At 35.9% G+C, this 14114-nt stretch overlaps 1 protein-coding gene across 1 annotated transcript; it reads right to left on the bottom strand.

The window, feature by feature from the left end:
- Positions 1-4640: 4640 nt before the first annotated feature.
- Positions 4641-13463, bottom strand: LOC132555438 (innexin unc-9-like). The gene is made up of 2 exons (XM_060219788.1): positions 13360-13463; positions 4641-8590 (listed from the first exon to the last, which is right to left on the bottom strand). The coding sequence occupies exon 2, from the start codon at positions 8587-8589 to the stop codon at positions 7357-7359; it is 1233 nt and encodes a 410-aa protein (XP_060075771.1). The 5' UTR covers position 8590; positions 13360-13463; the 3' UTR covers positions 4641-7356.
- Positions 13464-14114: the final 651 nt, after the last annotated feature.

Consider the following 14114-nt stretch of genomic DNA (forward strand, 5'->3'; position numbering starts at 1 on the left):
CCACAATGCCAAACACACAGAGAAACTTATTGGTGAGATAATATGTATGTACGATAGGATCATTCCACGCACGGGTCACAAAAAGTTGCAAACCCCAAAACTGAGGTTCTGAACTTAAAAAATCTTACCTCTGTATTGAGATATCTTTTGAGACTACAGAATCAATTTTATTTTCAGAGAAGGAAACTTCATCTTTTATATAAAATGCATACTAACAAAACTCCTGAATATCTTTCTTCCTTACTTTCCTCTACTGTTCAAGATGAAGTTCGTTATCCTTCGAGAAACAGTAATAATTATAGAATCCCATTCTTTCGTCTTTCAACTACCATGTCTTCTTTCTTGCCGTCTACTCTTCGGAGTTGGAATACACTTGGTAGCTCTATCAGGTCATCAGTCTCGCTCAACTTATTTAAAAAGTCTTTAATACCTAACGATCTTCCTTTGTCTCCTTCTTACTTTGGTATTGGTGACTGTAAACTAAACATTATTCATACTAAGCTTAGACATAATTGCAGTTCCCTTAATTACGGCTTATTTCGGATGAACCATGTGGATACCCATAGCTGTGTATGTTGAAATATGTGTGAAAATGTCTATCACTTTTCCTTTGAATGCCATCGGTATGCTCACAGAAATGTCCTTTTCCAACGCTTGAATGATATGAATTTACAAGTTCACTGTGACTTAGATCTGCTCCTTAATGGAAATGATCAACTGTCCCCTGAAACAAACTCTGAAAATTTTTTACGGGTCCAACATTTTATAAAAAGTAGCAACAGGTTTTAAACCACGAAACTCTGTTATCGTTATAATTATACTTCCCAATGAAATCACACATCATTCTACATCAGTGGGGACTCATTTCTAAGCTCTGTGGTAACTCCATGTTCTTTGTTTATAATTTCACTGTTTTCTTTACAGGAGGACAACAAACACGAAAGAAATGACATAAGGAAACAATAATCATTCTTGATGACCCGGATGTACGCGCGAGAGGAACCTCGAGAACCCGATCTAAATTTGTAGAGCACGTGACTCCCATACCTTTACTCGTTAATAGTAAAAACATGATAAGATATTACTGTTACCAGTGAGATAATGACAACGTACAGGTAAAGGCAAAATCCTTAAATAATAACCGTTCTATCTCCAAATATCTCAACTGGCGGTAATTATATACACCAAGTGTTTGATCATGTATCAAATGTAATATTATTACCACCAATAAAATGACGGCATAAAGAGAGGCCCAAAAAAGTAGACATATCAAAGTATACGACATTACAAATCAAATGTAACATTAATACCACCAATAAAATGACGGCATAAAGGGAGGCCCAAAAAAAGTAGACATATCAGAGTATACGACATTACAAATCAAATGTAACATTAATACCACCAATAAAATGACGAAATAGAAGGAGGCCCAAAAAAGTAGACATATCAGAGTATACGGCGAATCAACCCGAAGCCCAGCTGTAAAACGAAGCTATTCGCCACTTTTACTTGGAGAGAAGACATCCCCTCACCGAATCTTCTTTCTTTAAAATCTCATTGAGATACAATTGTATCAATTGCGCACCATAAAGGCCCCGAATCCTTTTAAGTTATGTATTTTTCTGCATCTACTCTTCATATTCACAGATACCTTTACTCATTGTGATTTTTACATATAACCGGCAATTGTCCTATCTTTTGTACCGAGGAATACTTTTCTATGATACAAGTCTTTCTGGGCTACAGAACAGTTTACCACGGTACAGAGAAATTTGAACATTCACATCATTTTGTCACGCTCCTGTCGACCATCGCAGATTTTTTCCGTTATATCCGGACTACCTCTTGCCTCACTAATGACGTCATCATGGCGTCACATTTATTGCATTTAATATTGCGTTGCAAAAGTTTGGCCAACGATATGTCATTAATTATGAAACCCATGCAGATTATATACAGATGACGACACGTCTTAGGAATTTCTGAAGGACATATATTTGATGTCAGGGATTTCCATTGGTCACAGTAATAGAACATTAAGCCACGTCACACCGTGGTCATAAATATCGTGAATAAACGTGTTAGTTACAGGACTGTTGTGACGTCGGAAATAAATGACACGATTGTCGAAAAATGGGAAAAGTTGCTTCGTGTCGAAAACTGTAAATGAAATCTTACACTCCTATTCAAAACATGTTGACATTATTCAACTCCTCTATCAATAAATAAATAAAACTATTTAATTCATTTAATAGATTCACTATGACATAAGATCATCACCTTATCTCTCTCTCCTATGTTGAAATCTATATTATCTTTTTTATGTGGCAATGTGTATATTACAAATCTTCTAACTTTTCATCTTTCACAATATCATCACGTGACTATTGTTAAATTGTGTTGTATTGTGTTATTTTGGCAGAAGGACGAAACAACTGTATGATGTAGTATCACTGGCGACTCCCAAAAGGAAGGATGAAACAGCCGTATGATGTAGTATCACTGGCGAGTTCTAGAAGAACGAAACAGCTGTATGATATAGTATCTCTGACGAGCTCTTGAAGAACGAAACAGCTGTATTTTAGTTTAATTTATCATTTGGCTCAAACGCATCGTATTCTAGATAAAATAATATGATCTGTTTAATACGTTTACATTTTCCAGATCAGCGAAAATGGAGTTCTAAAATAATGAAACAATTTGTCGACTCTATTACACGTTACACTAAGATCAATATTTGTATTTCGTTGGACTACCATTCATCAATATTCTGAATGTTTTGCTGTTGCTGTGTCAACTGTGTTGCACATTATCAACGGCCGGTAATACTAGACACAGTATGAAATACAACTATATCTAAATGTAGTGTCTATTTTCACTTAGCAGTTGAAAAAAAAATCTAATTAAAAGTTGGTACCTCAAACATTTCTAGGTGGCGGATATTTGATATGCAATCAATCAGTAATTGATTTATAGATACATCGTTAATTCTATAAATGTATATAGGCTGAAAGCGTTTTAATGATCTAGTGTCAGACTCAAGCTTCGTCTTTTTGTAATGTTACTGTTTGAATTTAAAACGTACCATGAAAGAAAATTAAAATGACTACGTAATTATTGTGTAATTTTTTCACATGGTCCCCTTCAGCGCAAGTTAGGCTTGCTAATTAGTAGTATCAGACAGACAGACAGACAGACAGACACACACACACACACACACACACACACACACACACACACACACACACAGACAGACAAACAGACCCTGGTGAAAATCGTACACTTTACATGACAATATTTCGGTATTGGGTGGGCAGGCCGCCGTTTTCAACCTTTTGATTTTGGCTCATATGGAACGATAATATATTCATATATATTTCGTTCAGTGTATATTGTTTTCAATGAAGATCATCTTTGAACTCTGATAGTAAAGACATAGATATAATTGTATTCTCAGCGTCCATATTTTCCCTCTACGTAAGTACACATCAGGTGAACTTTAAGGCAAACATACCTGTTGATACGACATGTAATCAATCTTCTTCACATCTCCGACTTTATTAGTAAATCAAAAGGTTTTTCCTAACAGACACGTGACTAGACTGTCACATTTCCTCGTTCCTGACACAGACAGATAATTCGACAGAGCGAATTTTATCAGTAGAGAAGTTAACATATTCATGATGGTTTTTTCCGTATAAAGTGCCTTTGGCGTCCATTAGCCAAAGGGATTATCGAAACACCTACATTTACACCAATGTTCTCGATTTAACTTTTTAACTTTGTATTTGTTTGATGTCCTATGTATGTGATGTAATTTATGTAATATTTGTGTCTTGATAAAGGGGCAGGTTGCCTCGACACTATGACAATTCACTTGTCCGTCATACTAATATATACATAACATATATATAAGTTAGTACCCGGTAGCTATGGAAGGCTCGTATAGTCATAGACGTTCTGGTGCTTTCCGTTTTGCTTTGGTGTCCCATGTCAGGTGTGTATATCGTCACAGATGTCATGGTACTTTCTTAGCCAGTCTGTATACCTTCACAAGAATATACATTGTCAAGTTTGAATACTAACAAGTCTTGAGGCTTCCTGTGTTGTTTTGTTGTCTTTTTTCAGTTCGTATACTGTCACAGATTTCATGATGCTTCCCGTTTTGTTTTGGATGTTCACAATCAATTTGAAAACAATTACAGAAGTCATTTTTTGTTTTGATATCCCGTGTTGAGTTTGTAAACCGCCGATGGAATCATGACGCTTTTCATGTTGTCAAGTTTGCATACGGTCACGGAAATCATGTTTCACTTTTCCTTGTCAATTTGTACACCGTAATATACATGTTCCTCTCCAAGATATTTGGTGTCCTTTGTCAGAGTTGTCTACAACCATAAGAATCGTTGTGCTTTCCGTATTGTTTTGTTTTGTCTTAACTGTTGCTTTTGGTGACGGGCGATATCCCTTGTCATACCTGCAATAACCCATACTAACTTGCTATGAGACCAGCCTTAGATAGACAACGATACGATGTTTTATCTAACGTGATGACGTACTGACCGTTGATGAATTAAAGCAAAGTAAACCATTTTGTTCGTTAATATTGCAGGGGAAAAAAAGAAAACAAAAGTTTGTACTTCTTGTGATATTTGATTTATTCATGAAAATGCTTTACAACTAAGTGTCCTCCTCCTTCACACAAAGACTTTATACAGCAGACGGACGAAGGACAGACAGTGTGGTGTCCGTATGTTAGACAGACATGGTATCGGGAAACATTTACACATGCAGCGTTTTTTCAGATGCACAGTGTATCGTTTTTTTTATATTCTTGCAAAGCATGCAAATTTATACATTTTCCAGTACTTTTTAACATGTATAATTTTCTCTTTTACATACTTATTCAGCCATATAGAGAAAGCTTCACACAAACCTCACATATCAAATATTTAAGTACAACATCCATCCAATTTCGTAGAAAACAAACCACATTTCGTGTGCAGTGAAATATCCTATCGGAATACCTCGTGTTTTCCTTATTATCGGCTTCCGGTTTTATCAAAGAGAAAACATGTGTTCCGAGTGAATTACAAACACAGTGCAATTTTCGTGTCCAGACATATAATACTCTGGAATGCCAATACTTTAATATCAACACCATGCTTATCAGCTTCCATACCCCTATATAAATAAGTGGTAAACTTTATTTCGTCATAAATCTTAACACACGTAAGTGATCCAGATAAAACATCAAAATCAAATGTTTCAAAAATATTTATATACTTTTAAACAACCCGAGCTCAAGTTTACACAAACAATTATGAGATCACAATAGAATGTTGAAGCAAATAAAAAAATATTTTGTTCATTTTGGCAAGATCAAACAGTGAACACTATAACAAGTGAATTAATTTGATTAGTAATTATCAATCATATCTACTCTATCATTCGTGTTTTAACATCCATTACATTAATTATGGAAACGCCTTTAAGGACACCCAGTGGTCCATATCTTCGCGTTAATTAAAACGCCTTCAAGGACACCCAGTGGTCCATATCTTCGCGTTGTGACATTTTTTTTTTATCTAAAAGTCGGTACTTTATATATTTCACACTCACCTGACTTTATCTGTTACAAGTATGACACGTGAACAAATAGCGTAAATCATTGTGACGTAAAACTTGAATGACGTCATGCGACAATCTTGGCTTTGGAAAAAAAGATGCAAGCCATTTTTTCAGTTTCACTATTAATTTTTCTTATTTCTCCTGTCTTAATCATTGATAAATGTGATCTAAAAAGTCTCTTTTTAATACATATTTCAACTTATAAATGTTGATGAGAAATGTGGTAACTTTGGTACCAAATTATGACGTCATTTGTAACTACGTGGTGGTCTATATTGTACTATATATAGCTTCACTGGTTGATTAAAATTATCTATCTAAACTCACATGCAGAAAATAGTACATAAAATCGATTGATTATTAAACTAATCTAAAATGCTATACAAAATGGAAGACGGTGTAATTTTGTGTTAACTTCAGCAAGGAAAAATGGTTATAAAATATATATGTAATGCTTATGGTATACAATTATCATCAATATACATCTGTATTTACATAAGGCACGTTCTGGCAGCCATTTGAGCACAAACATATAATGCCCCCTATGATAATGAGTATATGAATATAAACAATAATGAAATGCGCAAAGAAAAACAATCAAAACAAATTCTATTATAAAATTTTACCTAAACCTCAATATTTTAAGAAGATTATTTTAGAATACCTGAAAGATGTACACGATGTAGATTGTTTGCGAAAATGAAACGATGATTTTACGTTCGGTTAGAAATGCTTTTTAACAAATAGATTAACATAACGTGGAATAACTGTAAATTTAAAGAAAATAAATAAAATTGAATTCAATTTAAAATAGGGAAAAAAGAGTATCATATCACAGTAAACCTCACGTTTTATTTATTGTCCGGTCAAGTTACCAGAAAAATGTCCATAGATACAGACAATGTGGATATTTGAAATTGTCTGGCAATTATGACAAGTATATTTGTATATCAAGGCAACTGACATTCATAAACGAAGGTATATTGAAATAAAACAAAAATATTACCCTATTTCGAATTTTGAAAATGTCTCGCGAAATTCTAGAACAAAAATTAATTCACAACTTACTAGTACAATAAATGTGATATCACAATGAATGATAACCATTGTCAACAGTAATTTGGTCCTTTGGACGAGTTGACATTCACTAAAAATATCTTGGCAATATACTATTTCTCAATTCTGACAAATTTAGGAAATAGTCTTCAAAGTGATCAACGCTATAAGCAAAAACGTCTAAAAGGGTTCCTTGGATCAAACACTGGAATGATTCACGCACCTAGCACCTACAATATGGCCAGCGAGGCAAAGCAACGCGGACAGCGCTAACAGTCACCATTCACTGACCCCAGTTCCAAAACATAATTTTATCCAATAACATCGTAAGTGGAGGAATAAAATCTATTTTTAGATATGTTTTGAAACTGGGGATCCAGGCCGGCTCTTCAAATCCTGGTAAGTTTTACCTCTATAAAAGAGTAAATCAAATTCCAAAAATTTGACACAAATCAACGAAATATGTTTCAATGTCGAAATTGTTGGGTGTCGTGATCGCGGAACTGACCAGGCCTTGAAGAGAATGGGACCGGAAGTTACCTGCCTACCGCACTACCAATACCTGCTGCCACACTGGTCCGTCTGCTGTTTTTTCCCGCCTATTTACAAAATGTGTCACGTGTTAATCACGTGTCAATTGACGTCGTCAGTGTCGCAGCATGGACATCGTCATGTTAGCGGTTCTTTCTCTTTTGCATCATCGAAATTGTTCTCCATGGTTGGTTCTAGCTCGTTCTTTTTAGTGCTCTGTTTCTCTTTGAAGATTTTCCAGAGGTCACGCACAAGGTCGGTGACCACAATGTCTGTTGAATTTTTCGCGACCAATCGGAGCACGAATACGCCGTCGTCACGGAGATAGTTTTCAGCGAATCGTGTGCACATTTTCTTATCGAAGTTGGTGTGGAGTTCGTTGTTGATTTTTAGATACTTCTTCACATAATCGACTTTATTCTTTGCAAAGACGATGAGATACAGCCAACGGAAGAGGTTAATGCAGGCAAGAACGGCGATAAAGATCAACCAGAACCAGATGAAAATGAAGACCTTTTCGTTGAACAAGTTGATCGGAAGTACACACTGTACAGTAAATCTCTGGATGTTCTGGAGTTGGCGGATCTGGAAATCACACAGTGTGATCCTAGGAAAGCGAGGGGACTCTCTCCAGGGACGATCCGAATTGAGATTATCAAGAAATTCGAAACCGTAAAAGTTATAGGATGTAGACATGAATGCATTCAGTAAGAAAAGCTGGCCGATTGCGTTCGCTACGTAAAGGACTTTAACGAACAGATACATCGCCGTCAAATATTTCCCTGCTCGCTTGTTGCAGAAGAAACACATGAACCTTGAAATTTGATGCTTGGTCCGAACTACAACATTCCATCGGTGTTCTTTATTGGAATCAAGCCACTTGTCCATAAACTTGGCCAGGCAGTTTATGGTGTCGTCACGGTCAGCTGGACTCACCATCTGCGTCTTCTCAGCAAAGCGGACAACTTTGTCGAGATTTAATCCTGATCCACCGTTGAATATTCTCCACACCATGTTAGGGAACTTAAAAAGGAACGCTTGGAACAGAAGGATCAATGGTACCCATTGATAATATGTTATTTCCGCTTCTTGTCTGGAAGAAATATCCTCGGGAATAATGTCACTCATAGGGACATAATAAGTGTTTTTTACCCAACAGTTCCACTTCGTATATGATTCCATTGAGTCCTTGAACTCTGCAGGATGCCAGCATTGTATCGGGTCTTTGAAGAACTGACCAGAGCTGACCAGTACTGTGAATATCACCAAGACAACCACGGTGTACACATGACTCATTCGATCTATCCAATCGTCATTCGGTTTCCCCCGAAGTTTCGAAAAACTTGGGACGAATCCCAGTAGTTCAGACATCCTAAAAAGACAAAAAGAAGATAGAAGTCAGCTCATGTGTCAATATTGGTATACATTGCCCACGCTAGATCGAATATCGTATGCACATGACGCACAGAAAATGCAGCTATCAAGATTTTATAACCGACCCCACTATGTTACAGAATGAATATCACCTAACAAGTGTCTGTTCGCCGGTATGATGAATGGTCGGGTGACGTGCAACAACACGTGAACGATGACAGCTTTGCAGCGCTAAGATTCCATGGAATTCGCTTGAAAACAAGACCAATATGTATTGGTCTGTGTGTGCATGTATACGTAACACATGTGTATCTTATAACAACTGGATGTGATATAAAACGTCAACAAGTGTTTGTGTAAACAGCCAGCGTATTCATTGTAAATATTGCTGTCAAATTTATTATGATAAATGCATATATGGTTGTATTAAGGGACACAAACAGCGCCTTGAATTAGAGTAACAGGGCGCCTGATATATAGATAGGGGAGCAGAGCGCATTGTAGATTACGGAATCTGCGCCTCGAGTGTCTTGCATTGTGTTACGGAATCTGCGCTTTGTGTTCGGGTACGAGATGGATATCTAACAGAAATAAACAGTGGAGTTTGAGGATGATTTTACGACAAGATTTCTCTATAAACTGATACCCTAGCTCGTAACAGGGCATTAACAGAATAGAAGCTCAAGTATAAATCGTTTTTATCATCTTCTGGCTCTGACCTAAATAAGTTAAAAGCAAACACCTGATGGGCTGGTTCAACACAGGTAGATAGGAGGGAAACATCGTGTGACGACCTGTGTCTTTAAACAACAATGCTATGGTTACGTACTTAACCTTAAACTGCTGTCTTTATTATTGTTATAGAAAAAGGGTAACAAAACAAGAGCTGACCTTGCTTTCTCGTTACGCAAGATATTTGTGAGAATATACCTCTCAATGAGTTATCCTATTGTTAAAATGTGAGATTACCGGTGTCATGGGCTAAACCGGATTTAACCAGAGTATTATATAGGACCTATAAATTACTGTGACAATTGTGACGCCAAGCCTATTTTAGTTACAATTTTAACAGGTTCTCAGTTAATTCTTTATCACATGTGCTTTGACCTCGGGTAAAATATCAAACATAAAATATTCGACTTACAAAAAAAAAAGAAGAAAAAAAAACCGGACTTCTTTATTTTTGATTTTTTTTTAATCTTTCTGAAGTACATCGACACTGTCAAGTTTAAATCTACTAAGTATATATATGTGTGTGTATGTATCCGCCTCACTGATTATTAATGTCACTATGAACTATCGGGATGTATCCGGCTCACTCATTATCAATGTCACTATGAAGTATCGGATTTTCTAGGGGAGGGGGGGGGGGGGGGGGGCAAGGGTGTTATCTGTAGACGATGTTCTGACCCAAATATGAATTCCCCGTGATAAGACATTGTTGATACGTTTCAGGTTTGGGTTAGGTAACTCTTGGTTGTTTTTTTCTCTCTAATCTATCAGCAGAGTCCCTTGGGGTCGTTATATCAATTAATTATCGACCAGTTAGTCAGGACGTATACCCCTAAACATTCCTCACCCCCCCCCCACTTCCTCAACCCCCCACCCCCACCCCCCCACCCCACCCCCGGACTTACAACAGGAAATATAAACCTAATTACGTTACATGCTGCAGTCACAACACAATGTAAAAGATAATTATTAGAATTAAAAAGAAGTGTTATAAAGATATTATTTTTGCAGATAGATCGCCTAGCTATTAGATACGTATCTATGTCGATGTCCGTAATTTGTAATTATCATTTAACACAATCACAATTTTGTTTGAAGCAAAACCTTGTTTTGCTGAAGATTTTGCCGATCTCTCCACTACTTTTATGTTTTTTGGGGTTTTTTTTTAATTTTATCGTCAACATTTCTATTCAGACTGATTATATGTTGTTAATTTTTCATGCAACAAGTTTAAGAAGATAACTAGTAAAATGAAATCCGTCAACCGTGTCCGTGATTGTATACATCAGCTTAATAAGCCGCATCTTGTGCAAACACCTATAATCTGGTGGGCATATTTGCTACATACCAACTAACGCCATTGTCAACAGTAATTATCTTGTCTTGTCGTGTAAACTGTAACGAGAGCTGGCAATGTTCGTCGCTAACAACATTGCAAAATGCAACAGGTTGTCATCGCTTATATCACTGCAGAGAATGAAATAGAGACCGCCTTCGTCTACAACAAAATGGTGCGACGGTTTTCACATAAATGTTACACGCGGTCAGTTAATTGTATTATGACGCCGAGCAATCGCCTGCACCGTCTAAAAACAATTTTCCTTCCTTTTTCTTACAATAGGAACTTTTTAATGCGCAAAGGATGATAGATATTACTGTTGTGTTAAGCGTCTTAACTTTGAAATAAATTAGGCAAGTTAAAGGGAGATAATAAATCCAGCGGTTTAAAAGTCTCCTTAAAATCAAACGTTGCCTGGTAACCAGTATGACGTAATACGTACCTATTACTGTAACCCTGTAAATCTGTGAAGTAATGCCACAATCATCTGTTGCTAATAAATGCTTGTTAATATAGTCGGCCCTTTTGATAATTGTAACAATACCCCAGGGATATACAAACCACCCGACTGGTGACTATATATCCGTCACCTGTCGTGTCATACCCGTAGCACGTTCTTCTTTAGAAGATGGAAATTTTGAGTTATTGTTTTCGTTCTCTGAATCAAGTTACTTTTCTGAATTCTTTTCAGTTTAATCTTTAGATGGTAAGTTGATTATTTCTATAACTTCAACACAATTATCTATATAATTTAGATCTAGTTTCTGCTGACTGTGCCTGGATGGTTGACACGTCACGGTTTGGTGGTGATCAGCCAACACGTTTCCAGGTAACATACAGCGATATAAAGGTATTGTAGAGAGCAATTTGTGACAAAATACACAGGTATAAATAGAAGTAGTTTTTTAATATATAAGACACCATGGTATGTTAAGTCAAGCGGGAAAGAAATATGCAAGATTTCAACCTTGGAAGTTACGAATTATCAGCCAACAACGCGGTACCCGGATCGCAAAGTGCACAAAGCGGAAGGCATGTCTATAAATTAGGACAAATTTGAAGATGGCTCAGAAATATTGCTTATATAATGGGACCTACAGCTACACGTCTTCACCTGGGACAAAATGTCAGTTGATCAAATAATCAGAAGTTATAAAGCATGCCAATATACTGACGGATTCGTTCTACTTAATAACGTGTACTTCGAACTTTCAGCTGACGAGACACACTTCTATCGGCAATTATTACTGATACCAGCTCCTATCAAATCTTTATACGTATACATAACCGCTCTCGTTTTAGATCTATAAATTTGTATTTGTTTTATGTTCTATGCAAGTGAGGTAATTTATGTAATATTTGTGTCCTGATTAAGGGGCAGGTTTACACGAAAATTTGACAATTCGCTTGTCCGTACTGTTGCTATTACTTCATTGATCATATATATATACAAATAATAAATAAATATTAAATTATTAATCACTCTAATTAATGAGGCGAAAAATAAAAAATAATTAATGTTGTCCGGTTGGTTCTTAATTCGTCCAAATTAGTTTTACTTTCCATCGACTTAAATAAATAGTTTCGTGTACATTGGCTTCAAGCCGATAGATGTTCATGGCTTTTACTCAAGCCGCGTACGGGCAAGGGGGAGATAACTCTTCAATGTATTCATAATGAAGGTGAGAATTCCTCTAAATTTTTCGCACTTATGCATTTCATAACAAAGAGACGTAAACACGTAAGCATAAAAAGAACATTGGAAATTGTTTTCAGAATGGATTTATAATGGACAAAAAATTAGTGCCAATAGGATATATCTATTTTATGATAAAAGTGTCTACCGACACACCTGTTGTTAACTCATTACAATCACTTATGACAATAGGTTCATTAGTACTAATTAATTTTAGAAATTCTTTTGTTTGAGAATCATTCCATCATACTAATTATAAGTATTGCCGTCTCAGCAACATTCTATATATATTAGAAATAGACAGTTTCAGCATGAAATAAAATATAAACGTTACTACTGTTGCATTTTAAGTCTTGATAGTAACTTATTTTCATTTAGTTTTCAAAATTTTTGGACTCGACAATCAGTGGAAGTCACGAGTATCAAGATGATTGTAGAATTGTTTCCTAAATATAACATTAAAATAGAAAATTGGTCATACTGTTGTCTTGTATGGGTAACTTTTAAGTTCATCGATATTTATCAATTATCGATTGAAAACGATGTCAGTACTCTGAAACATTATCATCAGTAAGATTTAATAGAACGGAGACATTTTACTTCCTCAGTCAGAAGCTGTTTGTCTGGAACGCACGACTCCGTAACAACAGATATATGATCCTGGCATATTATGTATGTGTGTTATTGTATACAAAAATATGGCAAGTGATTGTGCATTACAAGGAGGAAATCGGGGTATATTTGACACCGAACTTGTACGAAAATCATAGAAAATAGACAGATTCACCATTCAATCTTCTCGAAATCAAACATGATAAAATATCAACCTTTTCCTGGTCGAAGCTACACACATGTATACAACTACACAACTTACTGAAAGTTTATACAAAGTTTTATAAGTGACATGGCGACAGCACATCTTTAGACTTAAATATGACAACACCGACGATAATCGGGAACAGAACATCTTATTCAAATAATGTATCATATATTCACTTACCTGTAATATTTGTGCCCTCTCTGTTTATCCGAAAGTGTCTAAACTTTCTATCGAAAACAAGTATGGCAGTCGCTTGTCGTACAGCTCTCACGAGTTCACGGATCGGTACTCCTTTGGGCTCCGATAAAGGCTAAAGTGTTGCGGGGACAGGGGCCCTAGACGGGGTAATTCCACTAAAACAAAACCTAATAAAACACGCTTTTCAGAGCCGAGAATCGAGTTTCTCACTCATACAGTTAATTTATAATATTCACAATGTTGTGTTTGATTTTTGAAAAAATATGCCTTCTGACTTTGAAAATTATTTGACTCTAAATCATAACATGAAGTTTTATGTAAAACAGAACTCAAGAGGCGAGAGGTTGAATTTGTCACGTTGAACTATTGAGGGAATTTCAAACATTCTGTTTATAGATATTTTGATATTCGAAATATGGAAACATCATTACACGCATTACACTCTCTATACTTATTACGACATACTCTACCCTAATTGTTGACAAAAGGTGCCGATGTGACGTCACAAAAAGGGGGCGTGGTCAACAAGTCTAGAAAACTAACCTTATGTGTATACATTTCAAAACACTGTCGCTTGTGCAATCGTTGTGCGGATTTCTAATATGGAACTTTAATGCATTGAAAAGATTAAAATGAAATGAGTCAGAAGGAATTGACCACTCCTGAATTCAGACTGGAATTATTTTGTTTTTATTTTAAGAAAAGTGCAAAAATATTATCTTTTATTATTTAAATAT

This window comes from Ylistrum balloti, unplaced genomic scaffold, assembly GCF_031769215.1.
Source record: "Ylistrum balloti isolate Yb309-2 unplaced genomic scaffold, AGI_CSIRO_Ybal_v1 Utg370488, whole genome shotgun sequence".
NCBI lineage: Eukaryota > Metazoa > Mollusca > Bivalvia > Pectinida > Pectinidae > Ylistrum > Ylistrum balloti.